Genomic DNA, 22,215 nt, shown 5'->3' on the forward strand with positions numbered 1-22,215 from the left:
GACGCAATGACAAGAAGACAGCAGCCAGTATTTTGCACATATATAAATATTTCAATAAAGTATGTTTTCATCAGTTATTGACTAACAAAAAGCAAAATGTCAGTTTTATACCTACCAGGTCTAAAATCAGTACAAGTTTAGGTCTTTTCTATGCTAATTACTCCTTCATTTGAACTTCTAAATTCTCATACATTTGCTTTACAAAAATCTCCTGTATATGACTCCATGTTCACTAAAGTTAAATGTATTCTCTAACCTTCTGTAGGGATTTTAACAGAGCAGGTGCAGCAGGTTGTATGTAACGACTGTGATATGCAATGTTAGCAACATTGACTACACGAGCAAAAACGCCTTGCTCTTTAAGCTGGGTCACAAATCTTTTCACAGGCTCCACAGGTCCAGAGATAGTGCAGCTACGCTCACTGTTGTGGCATGCTACATCAATCTCTGGAGGCAAAATGTTCTTCACCTGCTTTTCACCCAGACCTGCAAATTGTAGATTACTCACATGAATTTGTTATTATTATTATTCAGTGTTCTGTCTTACGACAGGTCCATTGCTCTGCCCAAAAAGAGCTCTCCAGTTTTCCCTATTCTCGGCTTCTCGCTTTAATTCCTGGAACTTCATCTTCTTTCCTTGTTGAATTTGTGCACAATTTTAATGGAATCAGCATTCCAATCGGTAAGAAAGATGCCAGTACCAGGATATAACAAACGTGAGGTGGGAAACATAACTTGTTGAAGTTAAAATAAAATGGCTCAGACTTCATTCTGTTAATTTTGGTAACAAAATTTTTTCTGTTGTATGAAAGAAGGTACAAGTAAGCCTTATATTTACCATAAAATAAATTACGAAACAATGTAAGAATTACAAATTCCATAAATAATGTTATAGATGAATATGTAAAGAACATGTTGAAAGAATAAACTATGACAACACACTACCTACAAAAAATAAAAGTTCAACATGTCAACCCAGAGGATGAGCTCTAAAAATAGACAGGCTCTGCTTTGTGGCACGTACAACAGGCCCACCAGGCATCTACACAGAGGCATAAATTAATTACAGAATGGTTAATAAACTAGTAAGTAATTTAGGAGATGATGAGAAAGATGACCTTTGAATGTTCATGGAGTTATCAATGTTAGACAAAATGAAATATATATAAACATATACAGAGTGGTGGACTGGATTAATCTGGCTCAGAATACCATTTCATAGCAGTTTCTTTTTAACATGGTAATGAACCTTTGGGATTCAAGAAAGGCAGAGGATTTCTTGATCAGCTGAGTGACTATAAGCTTCTCAAGAAAGACTCTTCACTACTGAGTTAACTTAATAAAAGACTTATTGCTTAACAGAAAGCAGCAAATGCCTCACCAATTGCAGCCATGTATCCTGTGATAAGATCAGATTCTATAGAAGCCATGCCTCGGTAGTATGCAGCAAGCAACATTTCCTCCAGAGTAAAACATCCATCTGCATAAGCACAGCCCAACTCCCCCACTGAGTGTCCAATCATTCCATCAGGTACAATCCCTAGAGCTGAGAGGGCATCCACCAGTGCCAGCTGTTACAGGAGAAAACTATGAAATTTGTAGCTTCCTTAAAGTTTACTTCATGAGATATCAGGTTCTCACAAGGTGAGTACGAAGATAGCTGTCTTTTGGGATGTTGTACTTTGTAGTCTGGTAGAAAGTTATTGTTCCATCATCACCCTGATAATGGAGGCAATAAGCACCTCTGAAAGGTTTGTTTCACCACTAAATAATATCACACAAATTTGTTTTCATTTATGATGTACTTAAATGTTTCAACATGGCATGAAAAGTGTCATTCTATACTATGCCCACCTGAACTGCTGCAATACCAACAAAGCAGTGCAGAATGGTGTCAAATACAGATGGATCATCAGTTGTAATTATGTGTTTCAGATCCAGTCCCTTCTCTTTGAGAAGAGTATGACACTTCTCTATGGTGGCAGCATATACTGGTAGCTTCAAGAGGTCACGACCCATCCCTGGCCACTGACTTCCCATGCCAGAGAACACAAACCAGATGGGGCGTTTTATACTATCCACATGCTGCAAGGATAAAGTGTAATGTGTAATACCTGTAATCATTAACAACTGTTAAAGTGATCCTATACAATGCATAAGAGTGATGAAAGCAATGCTTTTGAAATAATGAATCCATGGACATGTTTGCATATCTTACAAATAAGAAATGCACAAGAAAAATCATAAAATACAAGACCCTTAATAAACTGCAATAATGGAGGAGAGAAGCGATGAGGATAACTAAAGAAATTTAGGAAAAATGGTGGGAAACTGCCAATTTGAAATTTACATGTTCCAGGTAGACAAATCAATACCAGGCGCTCCTTCAACAAGCTGTCATAAAAGGAAATTTGGTGGAACTGAAGACGGCCATAATTTATTAAGAAACATTTCTTCATTTAATGACGCTGTAAGAATTCGTGGAGTATACATCATCCAATCTTCTTAGCCAAAACCTTCCTTCACCCTCAGTATTCAGCACTTCATCCTTACCAAATTAAATCCAAGCCTCTAATCCTGGTTTTTCATCCTTTGCTTCAGAATGTGTCAAATCAAAAAGCACAAATCATCTTATGAAATGCCTCTTTTCTATATGCACAACATTAAAATGCAACAAAATTCATCAGCCATACCTGAATATCATGGAATGGCTTCTCACCCACTGGAAGAATGGTATAACCACGAAACATATGGTTGCTTATATTGGATGAATGGACATCATGCATCAACCTGATGAATTCCACATCCAGCGGCATTGACTCCAACTGTAAACATTGTAACATTGAAACCTAGAAACAGCAGGGCAATGACACAGAATTATGCCTTTTTATTCTGACTAAAAATGAATCCTCAGATAATGACTTCTCATAATATATGCTCATGGGAGTTGGGTCTGGGATTACAGAGTAACTATACAATGCAGACATCAAATCTTCAAAGCAATGAAATCATGTCATAGTCACATACTTTACGGATCAATTCTTCCATTCCCTCCTGTGTCCTCCCAGAGACTACCACAAGTCTTGGGATTCCCTCATAGTCTTTCTTCTTTAGTGTATGAGGTTCGCAGGACTTGAGCAGCAAGTGTCCACATACTCCAGTCATACCAACTGCATTTACAGCTGCCAAACTACCATCCCACGGTGTTGATTCTGTTACAACCTGAACAGACAGAGTTAATCAGACAGGACTTACAAATTTATATATTTATAAATAATGATGTTTGGTCATATACGTCCGTTTTCTCTTCTAGTTTCCTCATCATACTGAAATTTTATAGATTTCCATCCCTTCAGGCCTCTAGCATAATTTATGAGGCAAAAATGTAAAATATGTTTAAATATTGGCAATCACCTAAAAGACTACGCACAGTCACAACTGACATTCTCACTGTAATGAGAACCTGAAATCTTAGAAGTAATCTTCATGTTTCAAAACTGATTCTGCATTTTCAAGCCAAAGGAATGAATCTTTCTGTTACCATAGCTGAGTTAGTCAAATGTAATTAATGTCCAGTACTACTCACCTTAAGTCTGTTCTTTACAAGTGCTGGAACAGTAGGCAAGGGCTGCTTGTAATGGATGTTGGGTGGGATCTGACCTGTCTGCATCGCTATCAGCACCTTAGCAATTGCAAAGAAGTTTGATGCTGCATTTGCATGCCCCAGATTGGATTTGACTGAGCCAATGAGAAGAGGAGATTTACGGTTGCGGAGAAGGACCCTATCCACCGCATTTAGCTCCTCCTCATCTCCAGTCTGCAGAAGCAACACAGAGTGACAAATGTCATCCTCAAATCCTACTTAGGAAACGTGTATTTTGCACAGTTAATGTTTGAAGGTTCATAGTGATTGAATGCAATGAAGTCTTCTTGGATGATCAACCATGTAAATATTAAGTTAAAATCCAAAGTTTCTGAGACTACCTCTGCCCCCATCACCAAGACAGAAGAGAAGTAAGAGAAATTACACAACCAGGATTTACTCTGACTCCATCCTGGAACCCAGCCATCAACATACTCTGACAAAGTAGGACGTGTATATAATTCGTAATTCGTTACGTACAAATTTTGTGGGCAAGTTTATGGTAAATCTCCATTCCACATTGCACACATCTAGCTGCAGAGATTCATCAGTTAAAACAACCAAACATAAAGCTAAATATACAATTTAAACACAGAACTTAAAGATCCTGCAGTTATGTGACCTAGAGCCTCTCCCACCTCAAAAGTTCCAACAGCCGCACCATTCGTGCTATAAATAATCATAAAATAGAAGGACATCACGTTTAAAACCAATTCTTTTGAACAGTTTCCAAAATTATACACTTTCTTGTCACCTTTTCCACAGTTCAACTGACCTTAGTGCCACTACCATCAGCTTCTAGAAATTGCAATGAAGTGGGGTCAACACCACAGGTCTCATAGAAACGCTCCAGTAGACTGATGAAAGATTCTCGTGTTGGTGTAATGAGGGGCATCGTCCTATCCCCACATATCTCCACTGCAGAGTGCACCACTCTTGCATATATACGCTTAGCAGACTTTGCCTTCTGGAGTAGCATCACAACCACACCATCACTCCGGGCATAGCCATCAGCTAGAAGTAAGACACACCTAGACTTCCTGCTAAATAGCAAAGGTATTCTTCACAATTTAATTGCATATATTAACCAACTGATTAAATAAAATAGGTTGTCCACAAGACAGTTCAGCCTCTTATTGCTTCATTCTTGTAACCATCACACAGATTCAAATTAAATAAAAAAGAAAAATGATGATGACCCCCTGTAATGTGACAGATATAAATCACGATTACAGTCTAACTCAGCCCAAACACATTTGTGCATTTCTGGTATTATGGTTTCTACCATAATCCTGTGTTTTAATGTTTCAACACTGTTTACATACCCAGCTATTCCATGAACTGTACCTTTAATGCATCCCCAGAAAAAGAACTGACATTAAATTTAGGGGCCTAGTAGCCCATAAAATAAAACAACAGAGTCCCGTAACAATAAGTCATAAGGTTACAACTGTGAATACTGATTTTGGTGTAGTTTTACTCTCCATAAAAAAGGTTATAAAATAGTATTGACCAGGGCCAATAACACAGTAATAACAACACTACAACACTTTGAATAATACCAAAAATATGGGTCGGGGATCTACAAGGAAAAGCATAAAAATATGCTGATGCTGATTATTCTGTTAAGAAGGACTCATCTTCATGTAGATAGTTGCAGCTGCAATTCACCAGGACACTAACCTGCCGCGTCAAATGATTTGGTCTTCCCATCTGGAGAGAGAAGTCCAAGTTCTTTATAATGGTATGACAGTTCGGGCAACAGCACAAGGCTGACTGACCCTACAAGTGCTGCATCAAAATGACCATTCTTTATTCCTTCATATGCTATTGTGATGGCTTCCAGCCCACCAGTCTCCATTGATGTTAACGCATAACTTGAAGCTGGAAAATAATCCTAAGGTTCAAGTTTGTGCCACCATAAATCTAGTAACCAACACAGTAACTGAGACTATGTGAGAATAATGATGATTTATAAACTGGCAGGAAACATAAAATATCAGTTAAGGTCCCATCATGATAAACTTAAAAAATCACACAAGATTTCATTGAGGTAGGCAAATACTGTTCAAAATATTAATTGGTCATTGCTCATCAAAAACATGAGTGTTAACAATTATGAAGACATTAATTATAAATTAATAATTACTCAATTTAGTGATATATATATAATATGCATAATTTTAAACAATATACCATTAATTCTCCTGGATATGCTAAAGTTTAATTGTTTCTCACCATTTATGTTAAGCCAGAAGGATAATCTGTTGGCCAGCATTGCACGACTGTGCCCCAGAAACTCTAAACCACTGTGGTAGTTGCTGTACAACCATGTGTTTTCTGATTCACTGATACTGGCACTAGTCAGTACCGTTGTATTGCTTTTGTGCAGATCACTGGGATTTAAACCTGCACCACATAAAATAAAGCCGTTAAGATGTTTTACTTTGTAACACATTCAGACTGGCTAGAATATTTTGTAAATTTAAAATTTAAAGTTCTCACAGTGAAAAAGAAGTAAGTAAAGCTGTCCCACTATTCGCCATGTAGGCGCTTGGGGTGAGAGAAAGTATAGCTCCTACTCATTCTTAAGCTCAGCACTAGATAGGGGTGAGTGGTCAGCATCATGCCCTGGCCACACTTTATCACCAGGAAAGGACCCTGGAACTATTGGACAGGAGGCTGGGTGGGCCCCAGAGCCAGACTGGATGCAGAGGCTATAGGAAAAATCCTCTGCCCCTGGTGGGAATGGAACTCCATTCGTCCAGTCTGTAGTCAGTCACTATAATGACTGAGCAACCCCGGCTCCCAGTCTCACAGTGACTAAATGCAATGAAGTCTCCCTGGATGATCAACCACCATAAGGTTACTAGATAGATGGCATCAGTGCATTTATCTCAGTAAAAAATTGTGCTGAAGCATGACTGTGTGGCTGTCATCATCTTTCAGCCTGTATTACAAGCAAGTCCCAATCATTTCTGAATGACTCTCACACTAGCAACTTACCAGCATCAACAATAGCTTCATATGACCTCTCCAAAATGAGGCGAGTCATAACATCAAGAGATGTGCTATGTTTGTGGTGAATGCCAAAGTAGCCAGCATCAAACTTGTACTTCTTGCTTATCTGCCCCACACGTAATGGTACATGTAGTTTCCCTGTAATTAATGACTATTATAAGAACACCATGTGGACATGATAAAAATAACATTTCAGGAGTTGACTCCATTTCCATCTTCAGGTGACTGGTCCTTACAGCAGTGACTATTATTATTATTATTCGATCAATTCATCATTTTACAGAGTGTTTACTTCTATGTCACATGTTACACTAAAAGATATTACTGACTTACATTCAAAAATTCTCATGCCACTTTTACACACCAGTCAATATAATTAGGTAAATATAAAATAAAATTCTAGTAACATGTCATATTTTGGGGAAAAATTAATTCTATCTATTGCATGAAACCTTGAATTAGTAGTTTAATATCCATTGAAAATATGCCAGAAACTACTACTGCAATTGTGTCACCAAAATGTGACAAAGGAGAAAAATAATTTTTTGTGGTTTTCCTCAGTTTCTTCTAATGACTGCCAGAACAGTATTTTTTATTCAAGTCATAATCGCCTCCATCCAAATCCTTACTTGCTATTCATAATCATTTTCTCACATCAAATTATACTACGTAACATATGCAGTTAAAACAGCATGATTCAATAGCCCCAAACAAATTAAAGCAAATCCCACATATGACAAGTTATTAATATTGTGATGTTCACAGCAGTCTGAAACACTCACCATTTTTCCATTTATTGTCTTTCATTGGTTGCACCAGGTCTGCCATGCTGAACAAATTCTCTCGAAGCTCATCAATATTGTCAGACATTGGAAACCGGCCACTGAAGCCAGATATGACAACATCCTCATCTGCAGCTGCAGGGTTCATATTTACATTTACCATGTTGATGTCTGTCCAAACAGTACACCTATAATAGCACACAATAAAAACAACTTGTGATTATATGTCTCTCTCTCTCTCTCTTCAATGAAATACATTGGCTTCATCTGTAGGGTCCTTCACAGAACTTCTGAACAACTTAAAGTTTATCTTAAAATCTTAACAATGCCAGAAAAATGTAAATTTAGGTGTGTGTGTGTGCACACACCACTACTACTGTTCTTACTGCAGCTGATTCAACTACTTTCAACAGAAGTCTGGATATCTTACAGGACTGATCTTTTATGTTACATAAAGGCTTCACACAGTATCAACAAGAAGACAATCCTGCAGCAATCAACCTCCAGTTCTATTGCAACACAATGTGCAGAGTTTCATCAAGACATGAAGAAGCTCCTCATGTGTGCAGGTGTCAATGTCATTTTTATAATTTCCACACAATGTGTGTGACAATGCATATTCTTACTAATTATATATACTGTAACAACAATAACCTCATTGCAATTTGAATAACAAAAGACAATTAGCATATGAACCTGAGATCAATGCCCCCAAAGCTATACAACCTGTTATTTTTAACATGAACAGGTAACATCAGTCATATAATTAAACATGGGCAATACAGTGTCACTGATCTTCAACCAGATAAATCCAATCCAAACCCTTCCACTCCATTTTGCTAAAATCCATTTTCGTGTTAATCTCTCATAAATGTCTAGGTTTTCCAAGTGCTAAAAACATTCAAAGTGGCACTCAAATAATCACAACCCCACAGCAAAAACCAAATTTTCCACTCACCACGCATCATATGATGACAACCTTAATTTGATAAGGTCAGGGTATGTGACAGTATTAAAATTCATTCTAAGACAAAAGAAACAATGATAACTCTGTAGCTTATAAATAAAAATATGTTTATACATTTACAGGAAGATATAAATTCTGAGCTACTGGCAGTTGCATACAAACCACAAATAAATAAAATATACTGAGAGATATCAGATTCATGCTCAAATCACCACATGGAGGACCAGAACAGTGCCCCTTTTTTACCAGTGATTTGCAGTTCCATGTACACATCTTCCAGACTTTTAGAGCAACCTAGAAGTGCATAAAGTACTGTCCAAGCAATGCCTTATAAACCAGCCCAGTACTTCAACATGGAGTCAGAACTGGATTTTAGGTGGTACTACAAACAAATTTTAATCTTTAATATGCTATGTGGAATACTTCAGAACAAACTTAATACATCATGTCTTTAATTTAATCAGCAGGTGAAGTTGACAGTTCAAAATGTGTTAAAAGAAATAGGTGATAAATTATTGCAGTGGTTTGGATATGTAAACAGAATGGATTGAACAAGGATACCACGAAGGGAATTTTAATAAAATTTGAGAAGAGGCTCATGGGACATCCCAGAACAAGACGGTTGAAGAAATAAGGATGGAAAGATAATGAGATGAAAGTGATCGGAGACATGCCATCTGTTGACCCATATAAAATGGAAATGATGCTAGAAGACAAATATAAAGTTGATGGAAATATGCAAAACTTCAAACATTCACAGCAAGTAAAAGTTAAAAAAGTTTCTCACGTGATCAGTTGTGTCAATGTTGAGTAAAATGCCAGTCTTGAGAGTGACTGACATACATATCAGCAAATCTGGCCATTCCTCACACTTACCCTGATGATAAGGGGTCCACAGTGGCTGCGCGGTCTGAGGCGTGGGCCTTGTGCCGCTTGGTCGCTGGGACCGTGGGTTCGAATCCCACTCAAGCCATGGATGTCTGTCCCTGTTTTTCTGTGTTGTGCTTGTGACGGGCCAATCCCTCGTCCAAGGAGTCCTACCGAATGTCTATAGATCAAGCCAATGAAAAAGTTGGGACCCGCAGTGCTCAGGCACTTGAAGAACAGGACGTTCCCAGTATCCCTGTACCCTGATGATGAAGACAGAACTAGTCTCCAAAATGACATTTGACTAAACTCCCTCTGTTAATGTTTAGACTTTATTTTAATTTCCTTCAAAAACTGCATTTTGGGACACAAGAACAGCTTCTATATTCTATTTGTATTCAACATGCATTCATTTATTCATTCATTCATTCATCCAATCATTGATCCCAAATGTCTGTAACAATTATCAAAGTCTCTTATTTTCAACAATACTTGAATTAATCCAGCTGTAGAGTCATACCCATATATATAAATAAATAGTTGACTTATGAGAAAATAAAAGGTTAATTTTTGTACCACATAATTGCCTCTTTTTTACTTTAACACAATGATTATCATTGTTCATGCTGTAGTCTCCTTCCACATCCACTGCACTTCCCAATGAATAATGTGTGGGTTTAATTTCATGCTAAAAATATCTTTTGCTAAACTTTGTATTAAAAATTATTGAGACTATTGGATCACTATTAACATAACGTAATTTACGTAACTCCCTTCCACTCTCTACCAAAATGGAGTAGCTGACAGCCTACACATGCATCATTACTAATCATCAGGGCAATCAACTTACTGTGTGTTGACACAACATGTTCAAATTATACAAGCACATTTCTCACATTTGTCATCACCTGTTCTTCCTGCAGCATTATGTAAGCACTGCTATCCACCTGTTACCATGAACACAAGGAGGATGAGAATACTAAAAATGTTTGTATTCATGAGAAAAATATTCAAAACTCACAACAACCACCATCCAAACACAATAAGGAGAAAAAATTCAGTTCAATTCTCTCACAGCAAATCGTATTCCTTGTTCACACTTCCCGCCATATTGGATCCAAAGAAGTTAATGAAATTGTTTCTGGCGCCTTAGTATTGTGCTGCCGCCCATGAATAATTTATAAGTGAACACAACCTTGGTATGTATCATTAACTCGATCGGTAAATGAGGTAACTACTTAATAGAATTTGATATTATCACGGCAGTGAGTACGAAAATGGTTATCTTTTGGGTTGTAGCGCCGTGTAGTCTAGTAGAAGTTTACCAACGTTTCAGGTCCTTGCTGTTGCCATAATCAGGGTGATGAGTAAGCCACGAGCATGGAATCGGTCTGAGATATAAGAAACTTGGCCAGACCAGTGCAGAGTATTCGGCTCCCAGGTCCTCGCTTGATTATGGCTCTGCCTTGACTGACAGTTTCCTATATTTCATATTATATATTGCTTGATGATGGAGGCAGCAAGGACCTCCCCACAGAATTTCACAGGATTTAACACTAGTTATAAATAATGACTTTAACTAAACAAATTCTATACAAATAGAAAGTTATGTATTCTGGACAATAGCTTAATCTTATAGGATATCACAACTTTTTGATTACACATGAATCTTTGAACAACTTACATTTCAAAATCTTACCTTATGCTCACAATGCAACCAGTTTTTATCAATAAGATAAAAAGTATAACTTAATAATAATGTACTTTCAATTTATATTAACAAAACAGAATGATCTAATACTTTGTTTACCACACTCACTGAATTAGTTTTGTAGCGGTATAGAAAAGTATTCTTAGTTGATGTAAATCATGGACATCTACAGATGAAAAGTCAAAATAAATAAATAAATTGTACAATCTATAAATTAAAATTATTTTTCCAATGCATTTCTCCACAATCAAGCGTAGCACATCAAACTATCATGGTGATAGCATGGACTATGTGAAATTATATATTCATTTGTCCCAATTTTCATGTTACTTCCCAGATGCCTGAAAAGTCCTGGGAGTTGCACAGATAAAACTTCTTGAATTTAGCCCAATATGCATGTCACAGAATAGCCAACCATTCTGTTCCTATGTGTGGAGAGGCTTTTTAAAAAACTCAGATTTATTCTTACAACTTCATTTCATGTGCAACAGTGACATCAAAACATTATGCGATTTGAGATTCTCACATTAGTGAAGGTCAGTCCTGGTTTTCTGGTTTGTGATGTCATGTAATCTTGTAGATGATTACCAACGTTCCAGAGGAACATCGACTCTAAAATGTTGGGAACTACCCATAAGAATACACAGTATCTCAGCCCAGTATACCAAATATAGAAAACATATATTGACTGTGAAAGATCTTGTATACCTGATTGCAATGAAGATAAGTTTCATTCAACAAGTTTCGACAAACATTGTTATAAAGACATTATATAAACATATACTTTAGGATTAACTGCTGATTTATTAGAAATGGACATAAAGAACAACACCTCAGCAATCACTTCTTCACATCTTTAAAAAATATAAATGGCCAGTACTGCACATGGATGCACAGTTAGACATAGTACTTCTATGTATCACAGTCACTGTTTCGCTGCCTGCTCCAAGACGTGGCTAGTGTTCAGTGCCAAGGAGGAAAGTTACGAGCCAGCAGAGCAGAAATGGCAGGACGCTAACTTCAACCCGTGAACTGTGCCCACACAGCTCAATCTCTTGCTCCTGAAACCATATTTGAAACATTTCACAGTTGTTAACTATAACCATAACGAATGAGAGCACTGAATAAATCACAATTCTGAATATGAACTGAAAATGTGGCCCCAAGAATTGTGTTAATATAATCTGTCTTCCTATTTTGTGGTATATATTATTCCATGTTTTACATCACCATAGCAATAAATAATCTGCAAATAATACAAAATTATGTTAATGTAGACCAGAAAATAGGGTCAAAATATAAGATGAACCTGCAGAAAGTGGAGAAACAAAAATCTCAATATACAGTGTGCCTTGAAGTGCCACATATTTATTACCATTCTTAGCAAATTTTGATAGGTATTTCCAGATACATATTAATGCTATATTAAAAATACACCCTCGGATATATGGGTTGTTCTTAGGGACATAGACTTAAGACTCTGGGAGTCTTCATGATTATTTAGAAACAAGGAAAACAAAAGCAAGATTTTAATTATGAAAACTTTTCTAGAATGACAGTATAAAAAACTACAAAATATGCAAAGACACAGAGAAGCACTAAGTCTACAAGCACTCACCTTAGGATGCTGTTTTATGCAGGAAGTAGGTCTTTTCTGGGGGAGATCAGAGTGCACCTTAAAACATGCCAAACTACTATTGTATCGGACTTCATCTGGTGTTATGCTGAGTTTTTTTTCTTCTGGGAATGTACACAATGTATCCACCACTACCAGAATCATGTTACTAAAACTTATTTTCTGAACAACAAATGGCCTGCAATAGAATTCATAAATCCAAGGTATCAGAACATTTTGTGATAGACAACAACATACATACTGTTTATAACTCACATGTTGGGACAGCCCTGGTTCAAATAATGACTGGATGTCAGCTGCAAGTTCTTTCACTGTTTCTCTGGGAGTGAATAATCAGTGTCACATGTCAGTTACAATTTACTCCTGGGTAAAGAACCCCAAGTACCCATTGAATAGGAGGCTGGGTTGGCCTCAGAGCCAGTCTGGATGCAGAAGATAGAAGAAAAATTCTTTGCCCCTGCTAGGGATCAAACACTGATCATGAAGTCCACAGTCAGACACTATACTGACTAAGCTATCTCAGCTTACAGACTGAATTGTACTTTTTGTTTCAAACTCCACTACATAACAATCCTTGCTACCACACAAATAACAGTCATCCATTATCTTGTTTGAATCCATCAGAAAGCACTGATTATAATCATCCTGCCATTTTAATTTATAAAACAACACTGAGGGAGTTTCAAATTAGCTAAATAATTAGCCACCACCTTAAAGTAGGTCATAATCACATCCTTCAATATGCCTCAAAGGTATAATTCATAATTATTTCACCTTTTCTCTCAACATTACAGAATCTCAACAAATGAGACAGCAGAAATGTATGAATCAATGACAGACAATAAAACTCTACAAGGGTAAGAGTTATTATTCATAGACTCGAACCATACCTGACACACCCTTCATCTGCTCTTTTGCTGAATACTTGGTCACTGTGAGACTGCAACTGGTACAAGTCCACCTCCTTATCACACGGCTCAGGACGCGTCCTGTTAATCTGCAGTTTCTCATATGGCGGTTCTGTAGGCTTCATATTTTGTTCTTCTAATATCTCCACAAATGTAATGTCAGTGGGTATGTCAAAGCCATCATGATAATCTGTATTAGCAGAATATAACAGTTACACAAAATGTCTCAAAAATATGTATACACACTACTATTACATACATCAGCATTGTACATACATATTTTGGGACATTTTGCATATTGGCAACTTCAGCATGTTGAGAGAATGCAAAGAGACAGACTTCCAAAACTAATAAATATTAGAAACCTTATGGATTAAGAAACCAAGGGAACCTTTTAGATGAATGAGGGCAGAATGGGCCAAAAGTAGCCTAACACCCTAACTGCTAGATGAAGATGATGATGATGATGATGATGATGACTGAGCACATAAATTCTTGAAATGTTATTCTATTCAGTAAGGACATCAGTGTAAGTATAACAAAATATTACAAATAATTTTAAGCTGTTATTAATTTAAATATCTTGAAACGAGAGTAACAAAAAACAAGGTTCATGACAATTATGAACAGAATAAATCCTGACAATATTGTTATGCTACTGTTACTATTATTATTAAGTTGGGCGATTTATGTAGCTCAGATAGGAGGCAAGAAATATATACAAATTCTTTGGAGAAACCAGTTGAAAAATTAAGATAATGAGAGGATGACAATTAAATTGATCTTAGAGAAAAGGTTATGGCTGAAAATGGTTAGAACTTGTTCAGTATTACCAATGTTGTACCTTGAGGTTGTACTATCAAAGTTCAAATAATTGCAGATTATTAATTTAGTAGTTACTAGTGTTTTAAGCAAATCAGCCAATCTATTGGCAAAATTCTTATTTCAATCAAACTGGGTACACACAAATCATCCAACACTTACCATCTTCTGAAGCAAATGCCCAACTTAAGTGCCATAGAAATTTGAAGTTACTTTCTACAAGTAGCCATACAATGTTACCAATAAACCACTCTAACATCCACTTCAGATGCGTCAGTGGCTGAAACAGACAGACACAAGAAGAATTCAGTACAATGAAATTCATCACAAAAGAAACTTCAGGCATTATTATATTTTTTATACCCTTTCATACATTATCCTCTAACTTTTACTTTGTTAAGTCCACATATTCTCCTCAGCACTTTGCTCTAGAACATCAGCAATCTGTATTCCTTCCTTTGAATGAGACATCAAATTTCATGCACAAGTAAGGCAACAGCAAAAATTGCAATCTTATACATTTTAACCTTTACGCCTTCAAGTCAGACGAAGAAAGGGAAAATAAGGGACTCTAAACACTACACCCCACACACCTGTCATTCTCGTAGCATATCCAGTGTCTCATTTCAGTATGTGCATCCTCACTGTCTTAAATTCTGCATCTTTAATTATTAACACTAAAAGTTTTCATATTTAATTTCACATTCTCACATTAGGATATGACAAAGAAAAACACTTGTAACCATAATATAAAGCATAATAAACCTACCCATGACTAAATTTTATGACATGACAAAGTCTGCAGCTCACCGTAATAAGGAACGGTGCTTTACTCTTTGTGGCATCCTCTCTGAAGCAAACAGCTTGATAGTCAAACATATGAATTCTCTTGTACAGGCCCTCTTCAACCATCATTTCCATAATATTGCCTTGAACTTCCCCAAAGAACTTCCCTGTGTCCCTGAGTGACTCTGACACAATGATGTAGCCGTTGTTGTCTAGCACATAACATTCCAGCTCATCAGAGTCACATGTCAAGCGGCAACTATCGCACTAAGAGGAGACAACAGAATACAGTTTATAGCAAAGACAAGTCACCATTAAAAATCAAACCTCTAACCCATGCAGTTCAAAATATATTGTTAAATAAACGAATGAACTAGAAACTAAACACGTGGCAATATTTTCCTAAATTTCTGTACTTTTTTACTCAACTGCAAATCAGTTTCGCTGAGTGTAACTTACAGTGCTGGTGATGTTCTTGAATAGTGCATGTAGTGACATGTGTCTAAACTGAAACCCCACCACAGCCACTGGGGACCTGTACATCTTATTATCAGGTTGGGCCTTATGGCTGAAAATGGCATGACTAGCCGTTACCAGTGTCTCATTCCTGTAACCTGGAAAGTTAAATGCTTTTACAAAAATATGTGTATAATGTAACAAATATGGCATGTTTGCAAGGATTTTAAATATGACAAATGATTTCAACAAAAGTAATATATTCAGACTTTTATCTCATACATTCCTATGGAAGAAGCCACATTGTCAATGCAAAACAAATTTACATACTTCTTATCACAATTCTTTCTGCTAATTCATGCCTATAAATCCACAGCCACCATACACATTAAACAAGTGCAAGATGCAGAAGAAATAATATGTCACAACAGAGACAGGACAGTTTTGAAAGAGGGACTTCTTACCTTCTCCATCATCGAATGGCACAGAGTACACAAAACTTTCCTCATCCACATAGTGCTGCTCAACAGCTCGCTTGTACCATATCTCATCTAAAGCTCTGTTGTGGACATCACCAAAACGCCTGTACAGTGTAATATGGCCACATAAAGATATTAATGTACATCACACACAGCCTTCTAATTTGCTTATAAGTGACTTTCATTCTGTAAGCATTTATAATCTCTAACTGTTACCTGTCCTGTCACCATTAACTCAGCAACAACAATGTAAAGTCACACAAAAGTCATTTGGTTTATGATTCATTACAATTACTGCATTACCAGCTTGGTTTATGCATTACCAAATTATAATTGACAAGATTATCATTAATGGTGATCTGGGGAGTCTGGGAAAAAAGGGCTGTAGCCTATTTTAAGACGACATCAAAGTATTTTCCTGCAATAACTAAGGAAAATCACACATAAATTCAGCCATGACAGTCAATCTTATAGTAGAGACTCACAGCAAGTAAGTCCCAAATACAAGGCAGGTATGATAACCATTTTACTAAAATGTTCATTTGCTTCTATATGTTTTCTTAGTCTTTTTATCATCCACCTTTGATCTTGAATTTATTTAAAACAGACACAAATCTACTGTTGACAGAGTACAGAAACTGCATTACAGAGTCATAAGCAATATTATTAATGAAGCTATGTAACACTTTAAGTATTAAAATGCACAGAGACATAAAACAATTTACATAACCTTGTATTCTGTCAAATATATGCCATACTGAGAAAAATCTCAAACAGTTATTACAGATCTCAAGGAGATATGCTTCATGTCATTTACCAGTTTCTTGTAAACTAAGCAACTTTAAAGGAATTTTTTCAAGACTTAAACTCAGTTTCATGTACAGGAAGAGTTATTGTACTTACGGTTGCCCTCTGTTCTCTTCCCCAGGGAATTCCTGCCATCTTGTGAGTCCACTATGAGTTGCAACAAATGCTATTGTGACACCAAACCTCTGCTGAAACTCCTTCCTACAAACACACAAGCCAGTTCCATCTTAAGACACGTGTATCTTTGTAGATAACATATATGTGAAATTCATTACACGTTATTAAAATGTTAACAATTATAATCGTTTTTGGTATCATACATGTTGAGACATTACGTTTTATAAGAGCAGTCACACAAATCTTACTGGCTAAATCTTTCATATTTTATGAAGAATCCTGGTTCTGCTATGTTAAGTTTCTGTATCAAATTATAAGACTGCTATCAAGCAATCCCATTTGCTTTACATGATTTTGTGAATACAGAAGTGAATAAAATGAAAGTGAGTTAATTGTTTTATAATCAACAATCTCATAAATACTGCAAAATACCTACTGACAACATTTTGTTTCTCATTGTTTATGAGGTGTACAATTATTACACCACAAATAACATTCAGAATAGATTCATAGACAATATTTAAATTAGGAATGGGAAAATATCTCAAGATGTGTTAAAATAAAGCAACAATACTGACTAAATCATGTAAAGAGATTCTTCAAAGTCATCATGGTGCATACTGCCTGCTATTCAACTGGTTCCAGCGCCATGCCACTTACATGCATTTGAGGAGTGGTATTCAGGCATAACATATAATTTTCCAGTAACTGGTCATCTCTGTATAATAATGTTTCTCTAGAAATATGACAAAATTCATGAACATTATGGCTTCATAAACAACAGAGCATAGAAAACAAATCCTTTGTTGCTGCATGAACAAAAAATAATGCTCATTTCAATCTATCACAGTCATTCATTGTTATCGCTGATCCTGTTTTTGGATACTAGCAATATGTGAAAGTGTACTGTGTTGCCAGCATTTCAGAAGAATATACTGCCTCAGTCTTCCAGGTCTAAGTAATGAGAACACAGTTGTGTTGCATACAAATCAGGTTTGGTCTTGTGAGTCTCACTGGAAAGGGAGTAGCCAGTGCCTGATCTGAGCTAACAGGATTAATGTATAGGAAGTAGCCCTTTCCATAGCACCAGCCACTTTCCCCTTGAACATTAGTCTGGGTGGACAACATCTACCTGCATATATAACCTAACTTCCTACACATTTTGACACCAAAGATGGAGGCACCATGTTCCTCTAAAATGTTGCCAATGAAGTCCACTTCCACATGATGCTACTACTCAAAAACAGGATCATATTAGTAAAAAAACACTGCTTTCAAATTGTTATTCAGGATTACCTCAAGAAATACTGCATCTGTAAACAGTACAAAATAAATGGTTAATAAAACATATTTCAGCACCAGAACAGAGAAACAGCGAGAATTAGTAAAACAAAAGTTCAAGTAACGTCTTGACAGGCATGTGTGCTTCCTTAAATGTATCAGTCAGGATGTGAAAGTTTGCATGTATAGTCTTTTCTGAACGTCAGCAAGCCACTGTAAATGCTGCATTACACCATCGTTTAAGCACGTGTAACTCCTGTACTGTGCTGACACAACTTCAAAGACAGCTTATGAAATAAAAAAAATAAATTAAATAAACTTCACAAGTTTTTTACATGTTTCTGCATCCAAACCCTGCTATAATACAAGATCAGTCTCAACGTTATGCTAAATACAAAATTTAGTTGTAGTAGAAAGATCTTCTGGCGCATCAAAGTAGCCAAGTTTAGATATAGTAGACCATACTGATTCCAATGGCTGCCAATATGCCTAATATAGTATGAAAGTAGTGAACTGAATTAATTAATCAATCAATTTCTTGCTGTCATAATACAGAACAAATAAATAACATGAAAATAGATTAGAACACATTCACATTGTAACACATTATATTCTATAGCAAACTGTGTTATAATGGCATTAAAATGTGCTTTTAATTTTTGAATCCTGTTATTGCACAATATATTCTGAAAATTCAATATGATCTGTAAGGAGTTCTTTAATGAATAATTCATGAATGAATATACAAATCACTCTTTGAGAAACTGTGTCTGGTATCTGAATGAACAGCTGAAACTGTAGTTACTGTACAAGGTTATGTATTTAAATAATACTTTATTCAATCACATGACAGCATTTCATGTTTCTATTGTGAACCTGTATGAAAATTTTTATAGGCTAGTTTTCAGTAAAAACAAACTTTCTATGGTGTATAAAATATTGATAGTAGAAATAACTGATACACAAAAAAGCTACACTTAAGGCAAAATATTCAAATGACAATGTTGATGACACATGCACACATATAAAATATGATACAAAGCTAAATCATTCTCTTTCTGCAGCAGAAAAACCTGTTGAAAAAGGTTATGCAGATTAAAAGGCAAAATAACAGTTAACTTCTTCACTATCACTTATTATCATGACTCAAAATACATACAGGATACAGTACATAACCTCTTAATGCGTAGAATTGTTTCATAGCAAAAACTGACAGAACCCAGAGTGACTACCTGAAGATTAGTTATAGAGATTTGTAAAAATTATACTCAAAAGGCATACTGCAGATTGTAGTGGACAGTTTCTAAACATACACTTTTCATAGCTTCCTTGTATCTTGTTAAATGCACAACATATAAAAACAAATGTTTTAAATAAGAATTTATAAATCTTAATTTAAAAGACATATTTTATGTCACATGACCATATCTTCACAACAAGCCATGTGGCTACGTATATTTCAGAGGAAGAAGCGGAAAATATCTTTTTCCATTAATTCTGGCAACCATCTACAAGATTACACATCACAGCCAGAAGACCACAGTCAGCATTAATTATGTTACATGGTCAAACTGAGTTCCATTCATAAAGTCACTTGAGAAAATAACGCTGCCAAGACAAGTTTTTATTAGGCATGTTAATGAGATGTTACTTTACCTTGGAAGCAGTACCATCAGCATGGCAATGGGGCTATTGTGAACAAAGTGAATAGGAAGGACATGTAGAGTTAGTGACACAGTTGGCAGTCTTGTGTTGTGATTCTCTGAATGTATGTGATACTCCTGTACCAATTTTATGTTGGACAATGTCTGTTGCTCAAGAAAGTCTTTTCCAAACCAAGTTATTTGTACCTCTTCTTAAATAAAAATTACAACATATCTTACAAAGTGTATGGAATAGAAATTAGTTTATCAACATCAACATTGCCAGTGTAGCTTTGTGCATGTGACAATGTCCAGCATAAAACTGACACACAAAACACATGCAATCTTTACAATTTACAACTTGTGTGTTGCTTATTGCATTTAAAAAGATAATTTGGTAGATAATTTAATTTATAAGTTATATTCAGCAACAGCATTTGTACCTATCTTTCCATTATACATTTCCTTGGCATAAAAAGATTTACTTTTTAGGAATCATCAAAAAGTTTAGAAACACTGAAACTTTAAATCTATTTTTAGTTTAGAAATTTGCAAACTGTGAAACACAAGATGTAACAGTTTTGATTTGCAATTAAAAGAATATATATTATGAATAATTCTATAACTCTAAAAACCATTACATATAATAACATTATAAACTAAATATCTTATACTTGTAAATTATGAATAAAATAAGTAAAATATGTTCAAGTGTTTCATGGTAAATGAGTGTTTAACAGTGTATTACACTGACTTCCTTAAATAACTAGTAAGAAACAACAGACTCTCTATGGAATATAAAGAATTTACTGACATTGTAACTTACTTTGAATCTTGATTGGAACTCATGTTTCTATTAGAAAACCATTCTGTTGCTCTACCATCAAATATCAAAGAAAGAAATAGTTCACGGTCACCTAAAAAAGTTAAAATACAAATTAATATGCAAAGTAAATAGAGATGCATCCTCTGATGTGCTGCAAATACAGTATGGTCAGAACCAATGACAGATATAATAGTATTCTGTTAACTAATTAAAATGTTAATATTAATAAATAACAAAAACATTCTGATGGTCTTTCAAAGTGTTATTTTCAGGATATTTTTACCAATAAAATTTTTTCCATTAGTTCCAGAGTGGTTAATATAAGCCAAAAGCAAATGTTACCTTAATATCTTAATATTTGCCATTAATAAATTACAGAAAAACAAATCTGACATCACTGTAATATCAGAATTATTTAAAAAATCACAAAACATTAATCTCCAAAACACAAGCAAGTTCCATTACCTAACAAAATTCTAATAGGTATTAAATCAGGATTTATAGCATGTATTTAAGGGCAGTGTAATGTGTTCTACAATTTATATTTGCTATTATGTTACTTTCAGGATCAGTTAGAACATGCATCACATTTCCAGCTCCACAGCTAACATGAATGAACATATGGGGGTAATGATAAACAAGGAAACAGCAGGCAACTAACAATACACCAAAACCTTCCTACAGCAAGGACTTCCATACAGTGAAGTCATTTAATATATCAAAGAAGTAATGACTTCTATATAACAAAGAAAATGTTTGGTCCTCATAAAATACAGAGTACATACAAATGTCCTACATTGAAAAAAACTGACATAGTAAAATTAAAGTAAAGGTGTCCCACTATACACCATGTAGGCACTTGAGGGAGAAAAGCTATAGCTCTTACTCATTCTTAACCTTTGCTCTAGATAGGGGTGAGTGGTCAGCATCATGCCCCAGCCGCACTTAATAAAAGAAGTATTAAACATCTTACCAATCATGAATTATTTTAAGTAATATTATCAGGTAACATATGAACCTGCTTGCAATAATAGACATAATTTAATTTTTTTTTTAAATTTAAATTTCCATGCTGTTACAATAAGCTGTCCTAATTTGTAACCTTCCAGCTTGTATGTTAAAAAGACAGTCCCAGGTCTGGAACAGATTAGGCCCTGCTCTAAAACATGGTTTTCTTGACTAATAAGATTTATAATAATAACCCAATATCATTTATGAGAGAACATCCACAAATGTTAGTGAGTCTGAAATAGGTGAAGTAATGCTATGCCGCTACATGCTGTGGAAGTGCTTGTGGGGAGAGGAAGTATAGCTCCTACTCATTCTTGATCTCAGCACTAGATGGGGGTGAGTGTTTAGTGTCATACCCTGGTCATGCTTTGTCCCTGGAGAAAGAACTCCCAATACTCATTCGAAACAAATCGGGGTTGGTCCCACGACCAGTCTTGATGCAGAGGCTACAG

General features: G+C 35.6%; 2 protein-coding genes across 7 annotated transcripts in view; both read right to left on the reverse strand.

Annotated features, from left to right (window-relative positions):
• The window catches only part of LOC110841318 (fatty acid synthase), an 83,048-nt gene extending 72,330 nt beyond the window's left edge, over positions 1 to 10,718 (reverse strand). The window contains exons 1-12 of one of the 2 annotated variants that reach the window (XM_022086761.2): positions 9,290 to 10,718; positions 7,447 to 7,634; positions 6,650 to 6,802; positions 5,882 to 6,052; positions 5,327 to 5,527; positions 4,419 to 4,657; positions 3,587 to 3,817; positions 3,028 to 3,222; positions 2,694 to 2,825; positions 1,855 to 2,085; positions 1,382 to 1,571; positions 257 to 486 (exon numbers count right to left, since the gene is read on the reverse strand). In XM_022086761.2, the coding sequence (XP_021942453.2) occupies positions 257 to 486; positions 1,382 to 1,571; positions 1,855 to 2,085; positions 2,694 to 2,825; positions 3,028 to 3,222; positions 3,587 to 3,817; positions 4,419 to 4,657; positions 5,327 to 5,527; positions 5,882 to 6,052; positions 6,650 to 6,802; positions 7,447 to 7,609 (2,136 nt within the window). In that variant the 5' untranslated portion in view covers positions 7,610 to 7,634; positions 9,290 to 10,718. Of the gene's footprint in view, positions 1 to 256; positions 487 to 1,381; positions 1,572 to 1,854; positions 2,086 to 2,693; positions 2,826 to 3,027; positions 3,223 to 3,586; positions 3,818 to 4,418; positions 4,658 to 5,326; positions 5,528 to 5,881; positions 6,053 to 6,649; positions 6,803 to 7,446; positions 7,635 to 7,876; positions 7,994 to 9,289 lie in introns of those variants that run through there. The other variant, XM_022086762.2, reaches the window with a different exon arrangement.
• A 150-nt stretch (positions 10,719 to 10,868) lies between these two features.
• The window catches only part of stj (voltage-dependent calcium channel subunit straightjacket), a 41,556-nt gene continuing 30,209 nt past the window's right edge, over positions 10,869 to 22,215 (reverse strand). For 4 of the 5 annotated variants that reach the window (XM_022086765.2, XM_022086764.2, XM_022086763.2 and 1 more), the window contains 9 exons: positions 20,753 to 20,843; positions 16,982 to 17,086; positions 16,064 to 16,182; positions 15,603 to 15,757; positions 15,168 to 15,410; positions 14,520 to 14,637; positions 13,518 to 13,725; positions 12,610 to 12,805; positions 10,869 to 12,052 (listed from right to left, as the gene is read on the reverse strand). In XM_022086765.2, coding sequence (XP_021942457.2) covers positions 11,948 to 12,052; positions 12,610 to 12,805; positions 13,518 to 13,725; positions 14,520 to 14,637; positions 15,168 to 15,410; positions 15,603 to 15,757; positions 16,064 to 16,182; positions 16,982 to 17,086; positions 20,753 to 20,843 — 1,340 coding nt within the window. In that variant the 3' untranslated portion in view covers positions 10,869 to 11,947. Of the gene's footprint in view, positions 12,053 to 12,609; positions 12,806 to 13,517; positions 13,726 to 14,519; positions 14,638 to 15,167; positions 15,411 to 15,602; positions 15,758 to 16,063; positions 16,183 to 16,981; positions 17,087 to 19,939; positions 19,973 to 20,752; positions 20,844 to 22,215 lie in introns of all 5 variants that reach the window. The other variant, XM_087343006.1, reaches the window with a different exon arrangement.

Source organism: Zootermopsis nevadensis, unplaced genomic scaffold (genome assembly GCF_977971745.1).
Source record: "Zootermopsis nevadensis isolate Lab colony 2312 unplaced genomic scaffold, Znev_1.0 Znev_ptg000004l, whole genome shotgun sequence".
Taxonomy (NCBI): Eukaryota; Metazoa; Arthropoda; class Insecta; order Blattodea; family Termopsidae; genus Zootermopsis; species Zootermopsis nevadensis.